Source organism: Nannobrachium achirus (genome assembly GCF_963921795.1).
Source record: "Nannobrachium achirus genome assembly, chromosome: 1".
Classification (NCBI taxonomy): Eukaryota; Metazoa; Chordata; class Actinopteri; order Myctophiformes; family Myctophidae; genus Nannobrachium; species Nannobrachium achirus.
In genome coordinates this window covers 48,873,457-48,890,554 of record NC_137810.1, presented here as the reverse complement: position 1 = coordinate 48,890,554, position 17,098 = coordinate 48,873,457, and the positions used below count along the sequence as shown (strand labels likewise).

Here is a 17,098-nt window from a genome sequence, read left to right as displayed (position 1 = left end):
GGCTACTTTAGAGCCTAGGTGCCCGGACCACTAGGCCAGCGGTCCGGGGCCCCATCCCATCGGGCTTTGCGGATTGGCCCAAACTTTACGTGATGCTTGTGTCACTCGAAAGATATATAACTGGGCAGCGGGCCGAACAGCACTCCATTCTTCAACACAGTGAGACTCCCAGCTGGTGTGTCTCTTGTGAGAAAGGAAATGATTCGTTGGACAATGCATATGGCAGGAGGGCCGAAACGAAGCGGTCACACCTCTGTCATAGTGGGACACAAGGTGTACTCCTTTGGAGGGGTCCTCGACCATAGCAACACTCAGATTGATGTGCACGTCTTCAACACAGTGTCTTTAGACTGGACCAAGTTGCCCCCGGTGACGACTGGGAACCCTCCGGACGTTCCCTTCATGTCCTACGGCCACACAGTCGTGCTGATAGAAAGCATCATCTACATCTGGGGGGGCACATGCAACCCAGTGGGGTACTGCAACGTGCTGCACGCGTTCCACGTCGACACCCACCAATGGTTCAGGCCCAGGGTTTCGGGGACTGTTCCGGAGGGGAGGTTCCAGCACTCGGCCTGTGCCTTGGAGAAGGTCTTGTACATCTACGGAGGGTTCAAATTCCACCGGAACCCTAAATGCACCAACGACATCTCCAAGCTGGACACCAGCACGATGGTCTGGTCTTTAATTAACACCAGTGGCACCCCGCCGCCTGTTTCGTCATATCACACCGCCACCATCATCGGGACAAAGATGTTTGTGTTCGGGGGCCGTGGGAAATACTCCTACCAAGGCGACTACTACAACACCGTCAGAGTGTTTGACACAAAGACCGACCGGTGGCTGCACACGCCTTCTTCACAGCGCGAGATTCCAGAAAGACGCTGCGGTCATTCTGTCTTCGTTTACAATGAAGAGTTGTTTGTATTCGGTGGAAAGAACTGGACGCAGACCTTCAATGATCTGTGGATATTCAATCCAAAGCCAGGAGCCTTCTCCTGGAAGAAGGTTGTGACCCGTGGGAAAGGCCCACGTCCGATGTACAGGATGTGCTGTTGCAAGGTGGGAGATCGTGTCATTCTCTTCGGAGGGTTCTGCCCACCCGACGACCACATGTACATCTTAGACTTATGTCCATGTCTGAAGACATTATGCATGCAAGCAGTTATTCAGCACGGTCTGCAGCTGGAGCTGGGTGTCCCACACATCTCGGATGGAACTAGAGCTGAGGGAAATAGCGACCACGTCTCTCCAACAGATTTATCCAGAGTGTAAAGATATGGGCGATAGTAAAGGGTTCGGGAAGAGTACGACTTCAGTAGAGAGGTGTCAGTCCTGGCCCAGATGACTATGAGTTGGAGGGGAGAGTCAGCTAAATAACTAAACATGGTAACCTGTGTATCGTTAGGATACCTAAGGGAAAGACAGGAAACAATATGATGCCTTTCTGAATGATATGTTGCCATCTATCCTGGACACTGGCCCTCAGACATGAATGAAAGATCCAAGACCCAAGACAATCATAGCAGGGCTCTAAGACAGGGAACGCATTCGACAAGTTGCTTGAGAGAAGAAAATAGAACCTGGGAAGTAGAACCTCCCGTACCTTCAGTGAGCCAGATAAAGCTATGGACTTTATGAGAACGAGCTAAGAAAGGTTCTTTCCACTCGCTGAATTAAACACCCTGTTGCCAGGTGGTTTTGGCGGAGAGTTTGATTATGAATGTTTTTTGTTCATTTGTAATGGACTAGCTTAGTTTGGTTTTAAGGGGAGTATAGGTGGTCTTTTTTATGTTGCTTGGATGTACACTGTGGTGTTGAACAACTAACCAATGAGTCATGGACCATGAGACTTTTGTTATTTTTGTGGGCTTGGGCCTGGTACTTAATGGCATTATATGAACCCAGTTTAGGAGACTCACACTAACAGGTTTATTTTAATTTTAGCTTTTTGCCAGGCATCATAGAGTTTATTATCAGAGTATAGTTCACAGAGGAGATATTGTACCTGTATAAAGGCCAGGTGCTGGAAATCGATGCAAGAATCAAGGAGAAAGTAAAGAAAATCACACCCCAGTTTACACACTTTGAAATAGGTCTGAGCGGAGATGGGAGGGGGTCTATTGTGAGTTTGCCTCTTTGAAGCAGCGGCAGCGGCACATACATGAAACCTTTTGGAGACATTTCCACCATTGTGAAATTGTCGAGCGATGCAAATAAGCAATAAATACAACCGCTCGCGGTTTGAGCTGCCGAGGACTAGAGATGAAAAACTAAGACGAAACAAACTAGAAAAAGATGCAATTCTGGGAATTGCGAGTGTCGTTGCATATGTTGTGGCCAAATTGTCATGTGAAGCTTGACCAATCCTCGGCTAGCACCACACCTGATTGGCTAAAAGTTGATCTGTAATAAAACTAGACCAGGTCAACCTGGTTGTGCCAGACCTCCTGTCTGTCATCATCATTTATGACATCATGCCTTTTGTAGGCATGTCATCATCATGTCATCATCATATATACCCTTTATATAGAAAAGGGACAGACCGACATTTGCTTATGTAGGCCTACCCATTTCATGGGTCTGGCAATAATTGTCGGACTGGTTGCCCTACTGGCAACTACACTAACAAACAAACAAAACAACTAGACTGCACTCTGTCGAGGTGCCAACCTGCGCCTTGTGCACTCATGGCCACCTGTGGCCTACTGTACTTGTGCGCCAGCAGAGCGCGCAAGTAGGCCTATGTACTGTATGTGGGTGGGCAAGTTGGCACTCTGCCGAGGTGCCAACTTGCGCCTTGTTATTTATATCAGGTCACACTCAGGTCACCCTGTGCTTTTTCAAAGGTTTTCCCATTGGATGACATAAACACAGTTTTGATGTAAAAAAGACACCCCCTGGACATGACGCTAGTATGTCACAGGGACCCCCAATCCAACCTCCCAATCTCAGGGTGGACAGTCTAACCATAAGGAGTGAGCTGGTAATCTCAAGACTAAAACAAAGGAAAAAATAATAATCCCCTTTTTTTTATCAAATGGCTTCCCAGATTGCCGAGCTGGTATTACAGTAGGTTCAATCAAAAGAAATAAAGTATTGGCTAGTTTATGCTGCAAAATCTTGCCGCATCAGGCTTTAATACGGCACAAACGTGTTGTGATGCTCCGACTATACCTAAAGACAGCGGTCTTCTGCGTCTTTCTCAGACCCCGGGGTAACACAGATATTCATGTTTCTCTGAAGCCTTTGGCACGTCCGAATTGCCAATTTGGCACAGCACACCTTGGGGTCATACTGTATTCTCTTCACCACAAATCTTGTATGGGAGTACCCTGCACAAACTATTTTCAGATGGGGGTCTGCGGCCAAATCCATATTGATTTGGGGGTCCTTGACATGAAAACGTTTTGAGTCTCACTCTGTCTCTCTCCATCATCTTACCTCCCTTTACGTGAGAACACATAGATTTTTCTCGACAGCCCATTTATGAGGAGGTAGATTGATGTACACGCACACACACACCGGGTATCCATCGGGGAGCTGTTGTTTGTAATAAGGTTAAACTCTGACCCAATCACAGTCACTGAGGAGAAGCCCCTGAAGTGGCTGGGATTAAATAGACTTTTATTATATCGTAGCTGTGGGACAAGGGCCAGATTGCCAGCAGCAATAAGCTCTCAACAACATTCACACTTTATAGAGTAACCCCTTGCTATGGGCAACACTATGGTTCTTGCCCAACTTTATAGAGTAACCCCTGGCCCACCTTTATGCCCCAAAGCTTCAAGCTTCATGTGACATCATGTATAGCCACAATTTCACAGAAACGCACCTTTCTAGTTTACTTTAGTGCACATTAAGTAACTATAAGCACACATACTGTACCCTGTGCTCAAGTACAGTACTTACAGTACGTACACTTTTTGAGTATTTATTTTACTTGAGTATGTCCAATTATCTCAGAGGAAAATATCATACTTTTTACTCCACTACAATTATATGAAAACTTTATTTACTTTGTAGATTTACTGTAGATTATGATTACAAGCCATAAATTAACCACTTCAGCCTGTGCGATGCGATGCATTGTGAGCTTGTAGATTTGTGAGTCATTTTCAAAACTGACATGCATATATTTGATGCCAATACTTTTGGCATGTGTTCAAGGAAATCTTGAACACATGATGTTTACTTGTAACAGAGAATTTCCACATTGTGGTATCGATACCACCGTTGCCTGTGGAGCCTGTAGTACCATTGCGCCTCAAGAATCCACCGCTCCTGAGTGAAATGTCTGGGGCTGGAAGTCTGGTGCAACGCACAGGTCCTGGCCTTGGTGAGAGCAGGAGTGGACCTGGTGAGACGTAGGAGGGGCCCGGACAGGAGTCAATCCACAGAGCCTAGTCCTTCCAAGCACCAGATTGCCTCTCCCAGTCTCGGCAGAGTAGTTCCGGAACGGCGGAGTGAGTGGCCCTGTCTTTCCCTAGTGGGAGTGATCGTGGGTAGCTACTGAGACGTAAGACAGGACTTGATCAACCCCGGCTGGGTCACCCGAGTGAGGGGTATGATGTTGCGAGACCCGAAACCCCAATGAGCTTGGGCTACATCACTGAGGATACGTCCTACAGTAGGTGCATCCATGCGATGTTTTTCCGTTGTATGCCCTATACTTGAATACTTTATCATACTACAAAGTCACACAAAAGTATCCAAACTAGCTGATCTACACGCTTGACCTTTTGAGCTTGTCGAGCTGCTATTTTTTGCTATTCTTGAATTTGATTCCAGAAATGTAAACAGTTTTGGACATAATGTGTGAGGTTTCCACCTGACAGAGATTAAATGGATACACTGAGGATTCGGCCGTGTAGCTGTGAACTGTTGGATGCAAACAGTCTTAAATCTGCACAGCTGTAAATCGTCCCTCTTGTTACATGAAGTGATTAAATGTGTGTTTATTCACTACTTAGGATCAAATCAAAACCATTATTTATCCATAATGGAGCTCGACTGAGACGGGGGCCTCATTTGCGTTGGGATCCTGCTGCAAATTACCTCTAGTTGCAGGGAAATAATGTGAGACGCACCTGGACACCGTTCCATGCATAGCTGAATATTGTGAGATTGTTTTTGAAACGGCTCATTTATACGAGAGACTGAGATCTCAGTTGCTGCGTACTGAAAGTTAGTACAGGCAGGGGTGTCACAAGGGGTAGGAAAGTGGGACTGAGTTACCAGGGCCCAAGGTGGAGGGGCCCTAGTAACTTTAGCTATTTTTGAAAAGTCGTGAAAATGTGTGCAAATCTTTGAATATGTATTTTTTAAGCGAACATTTGTAACTCATTTTGCTTTCCGGGGGGGTCCCTGGAACTAAATATTTCGAGATGGGGGTCCGTGGCCAAATTCATATCATTTTGGGGGTCCTTCACATGAAAAAGTTTGAGCACCACTGACATAGAAACATAAGTTTCTTGCACACATTTTCACGATTTTTCAGAAATATCAGATCTACAAGCTCGCAGCGCGGCACTCGGTGCCACGGTGCCACGGCACTCGGTGCCACGGCCATACAAAATGAGTGGACAATAATATTAACAAAAACACAAAGAGCTAACCCTGAATGACCATAACAGCTCTGTAACTCTGAGAGGGTACACATGGAACCAAATGGACCATTGTGTGTCCATGTGGTTCCATTTGTACCCTCTAACTATGCTCGAGCCTCACCTACAGACAGTACATATAGGTGCTGATCTGCACCTATTGTACATAAATATATATATATACTGTGAAGTTTTTAATTATACCGACCTGTTGCACATAGAACACACTGTGAAGTTGTTTACAAAAAGTTACAGTAGCTACTACAGGAAAAAAATGCCATTGGTGTATAAAATACACAAACTTTATGCACATACGTACAGCTGAGATGTTTTTCTCATTCTCTTTGCTCTTTTGCTTTTGCACTCTCTTTCTATCCTAAGTCATTATTACTTATTATTTTATCTTTAGATGTGTTGTTTTCTCTTGTTCTGCTTTATTTTATATATATCACTGCATTGTCTGTAAGGTTGCCGAACAAAAATAAGTTTTACTCTTATGTACCTGTACAAAAGACGTAACAATAAAGTACAGCCTTGACCTTGACCTTGACCTCAGAGTTGAGGGAGTCCTTGCAAATAAAACATTTGAGAACCACTAGTACTACTGGACTCCTAATGATGCCATATAGTGTCGTAGTAAATAAGTCATACATATTCTGAAGAAAACCTGGAGACTTGTCATTCAGTAATTGGGTCTTATGATCAAAATAAGAACATTATAATGTGTAAAAAGTAAAGACCAAGTCTTTGCCATGGATACATATGTCCGTGTATGGACATATTGAGGACCCCTGCTTTGAGCCAATCTTTTTTCATTTATTACAAAAGCCCTGCATGGCCTCCTAGTTATATCTGATATGCTGATCCCTCATAAGCCTGAGAGCATCCTTAGATCCTCAGATAATGCCCTCCTGGAGGTCTCTACTGTAGGCCTAAGTCGCCTATAATTACCCGGGGCGATCGGGTAATTTGCCACCTGGGCACCTCTAGGCTGTGGAGCGCACTGCCGGTGCAGCTAAGGTTAGCACCATCTCTGTTTAAGTCACTTCTGAGAACATACCTCTACATACCTCTACACATCGCTCTAATGTTGTTTGTTTTTAGATTATTTTCTTTGTTGTCTGTTTGTTATCAACCTACAGCTCTGCACAGCACTTTGGAACTTTGTTTTGAAAAGCGGTATACAAATAAAATTATCATTTTGGGGGAAGGAGGAAGGCAACAATGGCCTACTGGTGAGGGAAACCCATTTAACTATAGGACCTCCGTTGTTAGACAATGATTATACATAACAGAAACAACTGAGCCAAATGGAGCCAATGCTAAATTAACACATAAATGAAACAGAAAAAACTATTGCCTACATCTACATACGATCTGGGAACCCATTAGGTTAAAAGGGTTTAATGGGTGAGTGCTGTGTATCTGTGTGTTAGCTGATTGATGGGAAAATATGCTATATTTAAAAGCTCACACCAGCAGATGTGTGTGTGTGTGTGCGTGCGTGCGTGCGTGCGTGCATGCGTGCGTGCGTGCGTAGAGATGTAGTTAACTATTCATTTCCGCCCCTCCAGTGCGCAGCGGCAAGCGTCAAGTGAGGATGGATGAGTGTCATTTCCAGTGGTGCCAGTTCAGCAAAAGCTAAGGTATGGCAACATGACAGGTATCTTGCACGCGCGCGAAGGCGCGTATGGCAACATCCAGTCATGTTGCCATACCTTAGCAACAGGCATGATGAATTTATTTTAAGTACATTTGTTTCCCCTGTAGCCAAGGTATGGCAGCTGCCATGCCTTGCCATACCCAATTGACGCCTCTGGTCATTTCACTGCAGATCAGCTTGGGGTTGAGTGTTGGCAGGTATCACACAGATATGTCTCGTTCTGGGGCAGAACTTTTGATATATTTTAGTAAAAAAAAAACGCCCTGCTTGATCATACAGTGTCACACGAAAGCATCAAAAGTAGCAGATCTACAAGCTCGAAAAGTGGCGTGAAGCGACACGTCTTGAAAAGTAACAGTTTTTGGACAAACGAGGTTTCCACCCGTCACCGATGATATTGAAATGGTTTTGAGTCCTGAGGTGCAACATAGTGTGTGGGTGTGCGTGTGTGTGTGTGTGTGTGTGTGTGTGTGTGTGTGTGTGTGTGTGTGTGCGTTTGTGCGAAGCTTAGTCGGCTGTTCTGCACTGCAGTGTGATGCAGAGATGTACTACACTACCCCCCCCCCCCACACACACACACACACGCACGCACGCATGCACGCACGCACACGCAAGCGCACACTCAAGCACGCGAAAGATGTACGAGCAGACACAATCACATAGATATTCCCCCTGCATCTGTGCACTCGTCACGCCTCTCTGCCTTACCCTCATTGTCTGAATCTGAGACACACACACACACACACACACACACACACACACACACACACACACACACACACACACAATTTCTCCACCCAACACAACAGCATTCGCCTTTTGGACGGAGGACAATTTGTTCAGCATCTGTGAAATTAGACATGGGTTTTACAATGTGGGCTTTTCAATATTGATCACTGTCATACGACTCTCTCTCTCTCTCTCTCTCTCTCTCTCTCTGTGTGTGTGTGTGTGTGTGTGTGTGTGTGTGTGTGTGTGTGTGTGTGTGTGTGTGTGTGTGTGTGTGTGTGTGTGTGTGTGTGTGTGTGTGTGTGTGTGTGTGTGTGTGTGTGTGTGTGTAAAAATCATACACGTGCTTACCTCTGTGTTAGGTGTTTGTTTGTGTTGGCAGGTGGTGGAATGCTGTGTGTTTCAGGTATGCAGCTTCATTCATAGTTGATTTGACTCACAGCACCACACTGTGAATGAATACACCCGAGACAAGAAGTTCCCTGCTGTGGTTGATTGAGTTTACAATACAGTACTGCTTGTGCTGCGCGTGTGCGCGTGTGCGCGCGTGCGTGTGTGCGTGTGTGTGTGTGTGTGTGTGTGTGTGTGTGTGTGTGTGTGTGTGTGTGTGTGTGTGTGTGTGTGTGTGTGTGTGTGTGTGTGCGTGCGTGCGTGCGTGCGTGCGTGCGTGCGTGCGTGCGTGCGTGCGTGCGTGCGTGCGTGTGGTGATATTATCTTGACAGAGAGGCAGGACTATGCCTGATTTATACACGGTCCCGGCCCGGCGGGTTGTGAGCTTGTAGATCGTCTGTTTACGTTTGTGTTCTGCAGGACACAACGGAAAACAGTTTAAGGATTTGGAAGTTACTAGAGTATGGTGGCATCCTGTTATGTTCTGTACTTTTGTTCCAACACGTGGCCAGCATTTTTATTTCCGGTAGGCCGGACAGCCTTGGCCAGAAATGTAATCCTGGTTATCAGTGGTACTGTATGAGCATTTAGTACAAAAGAAACATGAAAAACTTGGTTTACTAATCGTCACAACATATCGTCGTTGTCGGGTGAAAACCTTGTACCGGTATGTCCAAAACCGTTCGTTTTGCATTTATCATTTTAAAAACGATTTAAACTAGTGAAAACAGCCGATCTACAAGCACACACCGCCTCGCGGTGTGAGGCGTTTTGTGCTTGTAGATCGGCTGTTTTCACTACTTTTGTGCGACGGCCTTGTATGATGAAGCAGGGCTTTACTTTGCGAAAGAACCTACAGATTTGAAACTTGGAGATACGAGGTTTCCACCCGACAACGACGATATATATTACTGTTCTACGGAAGGCGAGTTTGATCCTATGGGCAACTGTCTATGGAACGATGCAAGTTGGGAGTGCATGCCCCACTCTGTTATGCAAAGCCTGTTTTACCAGTTGTCAGACTAGTACCTGCTGTATGTGTGGCTGTCTCACTTCTGTGCCCATTATGTACAGTAGCTCCCTGATATTATCAGATATGGCCATATATGGGCATGCTCATGGCCATATCAGGGGGATGGATGGTTCTGTGCAAACCGCAAACTGACTGTGGAAAGTAGACAGACCAATTTATCAAATGGCAGGTGTGGGGGAATTTGCCAACTCAAGTTGCCAGTATCAATTGTCTCACTTGGGCCACAGCCAGAGCCTTTTCTGGCGGTTTCCACCCAACAGTGACCATATACAGGTATACAGGTCTATATACCATATATACACATATTATGCTTTGCTGGACTCCGGTCAAATCAAAGCAGCCTGTGTGCCGGCTCGCTGAGTCCCCCGTTGCAGAGAACTCGGTTTGTCTGGAAGCTAAAAGAGGCTGGTGAATTATTAAAGCTTGCTGAAGCTACACTCAGGGAAACCCAGCAGACCACTGAGACCCTGCAGCACACACGCACGCACGCACACACAAACACGTGCACACACACGCACGCACACACACACACACACACACACACACGCACACGCACACGCACACGCACGCGCACGCGCACGCACACGCACACGCACACGCACACGCGCACACACACACACACACACACACACACACACACACACACACACACAGATGATTGAGACAGAGCCAGTCCCAGTGCAACACCCACAGGGTCCGCGCTCACAATCGCTGCACATGAAGAATGTTGACTGCTCATGCTGAGTAAAGCCGGTGGAGTTTTTGCTGTTTGTGACTGCAGATGGAGTGCAGCATAGCCTTTCAAAGCACCACCAGGGCTATATAGGCAGCTATTACCCAAGCCAAATACAGCAGGGGGGGACGTCACTCCTGTCTGCCTCGCGTCGGTTTAGCCTCTTTGCGCAGCGTCAAGTCACAGTCCATGAAGGGCTGACTGCATGGCGTCACACGGGGGAGAGAAAATGTGACGAATGGCTTGCCTGACGCCTGATCACATTCTCCCTGTCTCGCCCAGTCTTTTGAAAGATGGTTTGTCATCGTGGCGTTTCTGAGTTGTTGATGTATATGTGAGAGACAGCCAGCCAGCCAGCCAGCCAGACTGACTGACTGACAGACAGACTGACTCTCATTCATCTCAATGTTCGCTTAAAAGAGGTCACTGCTTTTGAATGTGCCTGAGACATATTCTGAAGTTGAAGAACGTCTGCACTTTGAACCCCACGTCAAATACATCATTCATCCTGAATTCAAAGTAAGGAATATGAAGCCGACCTCATAAAAAAGTGGTGTCGGTGTCACTGTCAGCTACTATGGAGATGTGTACTGTTTTTTTTTTAACTTGACACGTGAAGTCGACGTTGGGTTGAAGATGTCGGTTAGCATACCATTGCTGTCGGGCAGAAACCTCATATCTCCATGTTTTAATGTGTTATTTTTTTTCCCGTAAATGTAATGGCCTTCTTGGTCATACTGCAGCGTCACTCAAAAGTAGAAGAGAAAAATGGCAGAGAAAATTGCAAGTTATCTGTGCTGTAGATATAGCCATTGATGAGCTGAGTCTCTGTGTGTGTGTGTGTGTGTGTGTGTGTGTGTGTGTGTGTGTGTGTGTGTGTGTGTGTGTGTGTGCGTGCGTGTGCGTGTGAGTGTGCGTGTGCGCTGTGCGTGCAGCTGGTGCTGCTAGCTTTAGCTTGGCATTCATTATCAAGCAGGTAATAACACAGTGGGTCTAACTCCACCGACAGCGGACTCATTAATATAAACAGGACCCTGAACCCAAACTCAATTTACTTGAAAGCCTCTTTGGTTGCAGGGGGTCAGTGTGGGCGTGTGTGTGTGTGTGTGTGTGCGTGCGTGCGTGCGCACACGCTCGTGCATGCATGCTTCCAAGAAAGGTATTAATCTACTCGCTCTCAGTACCAGAACGCATGAAGACGTGTGTGTGTGTGAATTACAAAGCCCAATTAGATAGCTGATCCGTGGTGTGTATTTAAGCAGTCACTCATCCTCCTCTCTCTCTCTCTCTCTCTCTCTCTCTCTCTCTCTCTCTCTCTCTGTCTCTCTCTCTCTCTCTCTCTCTCTCTCTCTCTCTCTCTCTCTCTCTCATATCTTTGTCATTAATGAGTCCAATTAGCACATGCAAATATTTACTCCCAACTAACATTCGTGATTTATCACACTGTTCACTCTTTAAAACAAACAGTCTCTCAGTGGTGCGTGTGTGTGTATGTGTGTTTGTGTGTGTGTGTGTGTGTGTGTGTGTGTGTGTGTGTGTGTGTGTGTGTGTGTGTGTGTGTGTGTGTGTGTGTGTGTGTGTGTGTGTGTGCGTGCGTGCGTGCGTGCGTGCGTGCGTGCGTGCGTGCGTGCGTGCGTGCGTGCGTGCGTGCGTGCGTGCGTTCTCTATTCAGCTATGCACATCAGATCATTATGGCTTTCTGTTGAGTAAGATCATCAGAGATGGAGAGAGAGAGAGAAGTAAAGATACTGCAGAGAAAGGTAGGAGACATGAATTTCATTGTGTTCCCTGTGGCGTGGTCAAAAGTAACAATGCGCTCAAATACAGTACTTTTACTTTACTGTATTCCCCATTTTGAAAATGTTCTATACTTTTACTTCTAGGCTACTCCACTACATCTCAGCTACAGATATTGTACCTTTTTACTCCACTTACGATTATTTCCAAACTTTTTTTTTTCTTTTTTCTTTAGATTTTCTTTTTGGGGGCTTTTTTTATGCCTTGATAATAAATAATCATGGATCGAATTTTTATAGCGCTTTTCTAAGCAAGTTGGTGGATAGGACAGCAGACTGACAATTGGATAGGACAGCAGACTGACAATGGGGGGAGAGACAGGGAGCGACACGCGGCAAATGTCGTCCGGATTGGGAATCGAACCAGCGACGCCGTCAGGCATCATGCCTATGTGGCAATGCCTAAGTGGTACGCGCCTGGACCAGTAGGCCAGAGGGTGCCCCTAGCTTGTAGATTTTGATTATTATCACAAAACATAACCACTTCATCCCTTTAGCTTACAGCCAGAATATATCGGAATATGCAGATTATATCTCGTTTCATAATTATTTTATTTTGAAAACTTGAAATGGGACATTTCTGCATGATGAGTGCTTTTACTTTGTTGAGGTCAATACTCAAGCACTCAGGCACGCACGCACGCACGCACGCACGCACGCACGCACGCACGTACAGACCTTCATTCAACCCAGTGTGTGGATCCTTGACTGAGGTGTGTGATGATAATAGCCAACACTCCACCACCGTCACAGTAATGACGGACATCACAGAGGAGGTGGAGTAGGAGAGCAAGAGACGAGGCTGACTGAAGGGTTGATGTGAGGAATTCAAGGCAGATAAGAAGACCATGGGCCTGTCTTTAGCTCAGGGGTCTTCCAGTTTTTTCAGGCCCAAGGACCCCCTAGCTGAGAGAGAGACGAAGCAGGGACCCCCACTACATATCGTATAACATTGTGTTGCATGTTAAACTTTTATGTCGATTTTATATAGTTTCATTGTTTGACAAGCTCGATCATCAGTGTATTATTCATGTTGATATGTATTTTTGAGACATTTTAACCGTCAATACTTAGGCCTTGTAAACTTGACCTCTCTCTCTGTACTTGGTCTGCTCTTGTTTCCCTCTACACCACACCTATTTGCCGTAAATAGCCAATCAAGCTCACATCGTTGTATCCTCAGAATAGGGACTGGTTAACTCATTTCCTGCGATCCCTGTCGAAACCGGAGATTTCCCGCTGTACCACTCTGCGATGCCCGTAGATCCCGGAAATCTAATTAGCTTTAATCATTATGAAACGATTAAAAGTATGGTCGCTGCATACAGCCGCTTCGGAGACTTTAGGCCCGCCTTCTAACTGTATCCGGTCGTATTTCCTGTTTAGACCGGATCTAGGTTTCCATATCCGGTCTGAGAGCCAATCATAGCTCCGGGCCCATAAGTTTCCATGTAAACAAGGAAGCATCCTGCTCGGTCATATCATCGTCTTTTTTCACACGTTTTTTTTATTTTATTTGATAGCTGTTTGATTCTTGTGCCCGCCTGGCATATGATCCGCGCACATAATTGTCTGCTACTGTATGTGCGCGAACGTGTCCACGTGTTACCATAGCGCACAGCTGGCTGTTTCCAATGTTTTCTTATGTAAATACTGGCGGATACAGCCGGATACTGCCTGGCAACGGATTTGTCTATTCCAATGGATTTTTTTTAATTCGAAAGCTGTTATCTTGTCTACCGGTCTACTACATGAGTCGCGCACAGATCATGCACTATGTGTGCACGTGCCCACGTTAAAAGGTAAGGATAATTTGGCAGGAAAACAGTTCAGTTCTGTTTAAAATAGCAGCATATGAGTTAATGTAAAAAATATTATATCCTATCACACAAGTGAGCTGCTATTGTTTGTAAACGTCTCCTCAGAATAGCGACTAGTGAATAGTTAATGTCAAAAATAAATAAAAGAATCCTATCACACAAAGATTTGGCGGACCCCATAGGGGTCTCGGATCTCCTGTTGAAGACGTGGTTCTCTTTTTTAATTTCATGGACTCCCTAAACTCTGAGAGCTTACAAATGGAACCAAATGGACCTGTGGTCTCAGAGTTACAGACCTGTAAGGGTCCATCCGGGAGGCATCCGTACTTGATGCCCGAACCATCTATGCTGACTCCTTTCCAAGTGAAGGAGCAGCAGTTCTACTCCAAGTCTCTCTCTATATATATATATTCAATCCAAGAGTTGTCTGACTGAACTCACATTCTGATACATTGTGAGACTGTACATCCGCTGCTTTTGCTACTTTAGAAGAATCTTGAATATCTTTGTAAATATTGAAAATGTTTTGCTCGTAATGCTGGTGGTGGTCTCTCTAAAATAGGGAGTCCTCTCTCTCTCTCTCTCTCTCTCTCTCTCTCTCTCTCTCTCTCTCTCTCTCTCTCTCTCTCTCTCTCTCTCTCTCTACCTCTTCTCTCTCTCTCTCTCTCTCTCTGTTGACCATCAACATCAGCAACAACAGAAGTGGATCACAGTCATTAGCCCCCGTTGCATCGGCGGCTAAGTGTCTGTAACATGTGCGACCGTGGGGAAATCATTTAGAAGCATCTTGAGAGGACAGAGATAAGATAAATATGAAAGCTACTTTTTGATTAACACACCACGCTTTAATGTGTCGCTCCGCGATCGCCGCCACAGAGGACACAGAGGGAGGGAGTCTGTGTGAATCCCCAAATCAAACAGCAATATATTCTGCACTGTGTACCAATTACTTTTTATGATTATCTCAAACCTATAGGTGGGTGTGACTGAGGGGATTGCTCTCTCATCTCATCGCGCGCGTGTGTGTGTGTGTGTGTGTGTGTGTGTGTGTGTGTGTGCGTGTGCGTGTGTGTGTGTGAGAGAGTTCATGATGTGTGAATATGAATAATGCCGGCCATGGCTGCTCTAATCTGAAGGCTGCAGCATGATCAGCTGTTATGTTTTATTCATCTGGGAGTCTGCCCACCAGCTAATGGAAGTGTGTGTGTGTGTGTGTGTGTGTGTGTGTGTGTGTGTGTGTGTGTGTGTGTGTGTGTGTGTGTGTGTGTGTGTGTGTGTGTGTGTGTGTGTGTGTGTGTGTGTGCGTGCGTGCGTGCGTGCGTGCGTGCGTGCGTGCGTGCGTGCGTGCGTGCGTGCGTGCGTGCGTGCGTGCGTGTGTGTGTGTACCTTTCACGTATGGAATGCGTTTATGCATGACGCGTATGAGTGAGGTTCAGACATGTAGTCCCCCTGCGTCTGGATCCACAGCAGGTGTCTTCATATAGGAATAGCGAGGCGAGGGGGAAAAAAGTTTATAACCTAAAAAAGTACAGGTCTACGCCTGGTCGGGTTGCCTATACCAGAACATTTGGAAGGCAGTCTTAGCCAATTGGAATGGGATCTGAAAAATCGGACTCGTAAACATCTTGACCCCGGAGAGAATGTGTGCTGGTTTATGTGATGTTTGGACTAAATCCGTAGGAGGAACTTGCGTTTAGAAGACAACGCACTATGGCAGAAAATGTATAAGGACTATATAAAGATGTACGACCTACGGTTCAAGAGTTAAAGGCCAAAATGTAATATAAAGCTTAGCTTAATATATCGTCATTGTCGGGTGGAAACCTTGTATGTCCAAAACCGTTTGTTTTGTATTTATCATTTTAAAAATTATTTAAACTAGTGAAAACAACCGATCTACAAGCACACAACGCCTCGCACCGGTGCGAGGCGTTGTGTGCTTGTAGATCGGCTGTTTTCACTACTTTTGTGCAACGGCCTTGTTTGGTGAAGCAGGGCTTTACTTTGCAAAAAAATTTACACATTTGAAACTTGGGGCTACAAGGTTTCTGCCCGACAGTGGCGATATGTAATATAAATCTAATGAACCCCAGGGGTGGATCTACGCAGGCACAGGCCCACACAGATTGACAGCTTTCCCGAGCTTAAACTTCAGATCGACCTTTCAGCATATATTATGCCCGCTAATAGAGAGATGTGTGTGTGTGTTGGCTATATGTGCCCCTTGATCAACTCAAGCTGGCAGACAGATAGTAATACACTATATATATATCTATTCACTCTGAATGTTTAATTGTTGCCTCAGGCTGTCACCTGCTGGTGTCTGGTGGCTGTTTTGATCCCAGTGTGAGTGACAGTGTGTGATTTGAAAGGTACATGTCCTCCACATTCCGGGTCCTGCTACTACTTTTTACATGCAAACATTTCAAGCAGGCATGTGAAATATTGTAACAGCCGTGAAGCTTACATGGATACAGGCAAGTCTTTTTTGGTGTGTTTTTCTAGCACCTTAAAGGTGATACACCATGAAATTTCACTTTTCCTATTTTAAAACCTTTTTTTGGGGTCCCACTAGCACCTTCTATCCTCACAAAGTCCCATTTCTGACCGTTGTGTCTTTCTCTGGTTTTGAGAAGGCGAAGGTTAAAAGTATCCCACGGGTTCTCAAAACAGGCTATCCAGATTTGCTGCCGATTGTGACGCCATCTGCCGATTGTGATGTCATCACAAAAAAAAAATCTATTTTTTTTTTTCTAAAAAAACTTTTCTTTCAAAAAGATTTTTTTTTTTTGGGGGGGGGGGGTGCACTTCAGGCCAAAGGTGGTACTGCAGCTGAAATGTTCTGAGAGCCATTCAAAAATGAGAGAGGCTCTCTATTCAGGAGTGGTAATTTAGCCTCAAACCTTTTGAAAAACGTTTTTGGGACATAAACAATATGACATAAATACTTTTTAAATGCATGGTGTATCACCTTTAACTAACTCCAAACGTATATCATGCACCGTATACATCTGTTGCTATGCTCACACACCTTTATATCTCATCTCCGGTACTAAGTATGTAGATTAATTTTTTCTTGTTTGATCTCCTTTCTCTCTTGCCCCGCTCTCCTTCTTCCCTTTATCTTAATAAAAGGATAATTAAACAAATGAAAAACTAAACAAATCACCAATTTACTTTACTTTACTTTACCATTTACTTCTGTGATGTGGCTGATTCTGATTATGCTGAATCATTGAACATTAAGCCTCCCTCTCCCTCGTTCCTTCCCAAATGGGCCTATGGAAAGAGTGCACCCTTCTCGAAATATTGCCTTTGTTTTCTTTTT

At 45.3% G+C, this 17,098-nt stretch overlaps 1 protein-coding gene across 1 annotated transcript in view; it reads left to right on the top strand.

Annotated features, from left to right (window-relative positions):
- Nucleotides 1-219: 219 nt before the first annotated feature.
- The window catches only part of LOC308288448 (kelch domain-containing protein 3-like), a gene marked incomplete at both ends in the record, with an annotated part of 43,944 nt that continues 27,065 nt past the window's right edge, over nt 220-17,098 (top strand). The window contains 2 exons of the mRNA XM_080729884.1: nt 220-1,062; nt 8,381-8,404. Of these exons, the coding sequence (XP_080586010.1) occupies nt 220-1,062; nt 8,381-8,404 (867 nt within the window). The remainder of the gene's footprint in view (nt 1,063-8,380; nt 8,405-17,098) is intronic.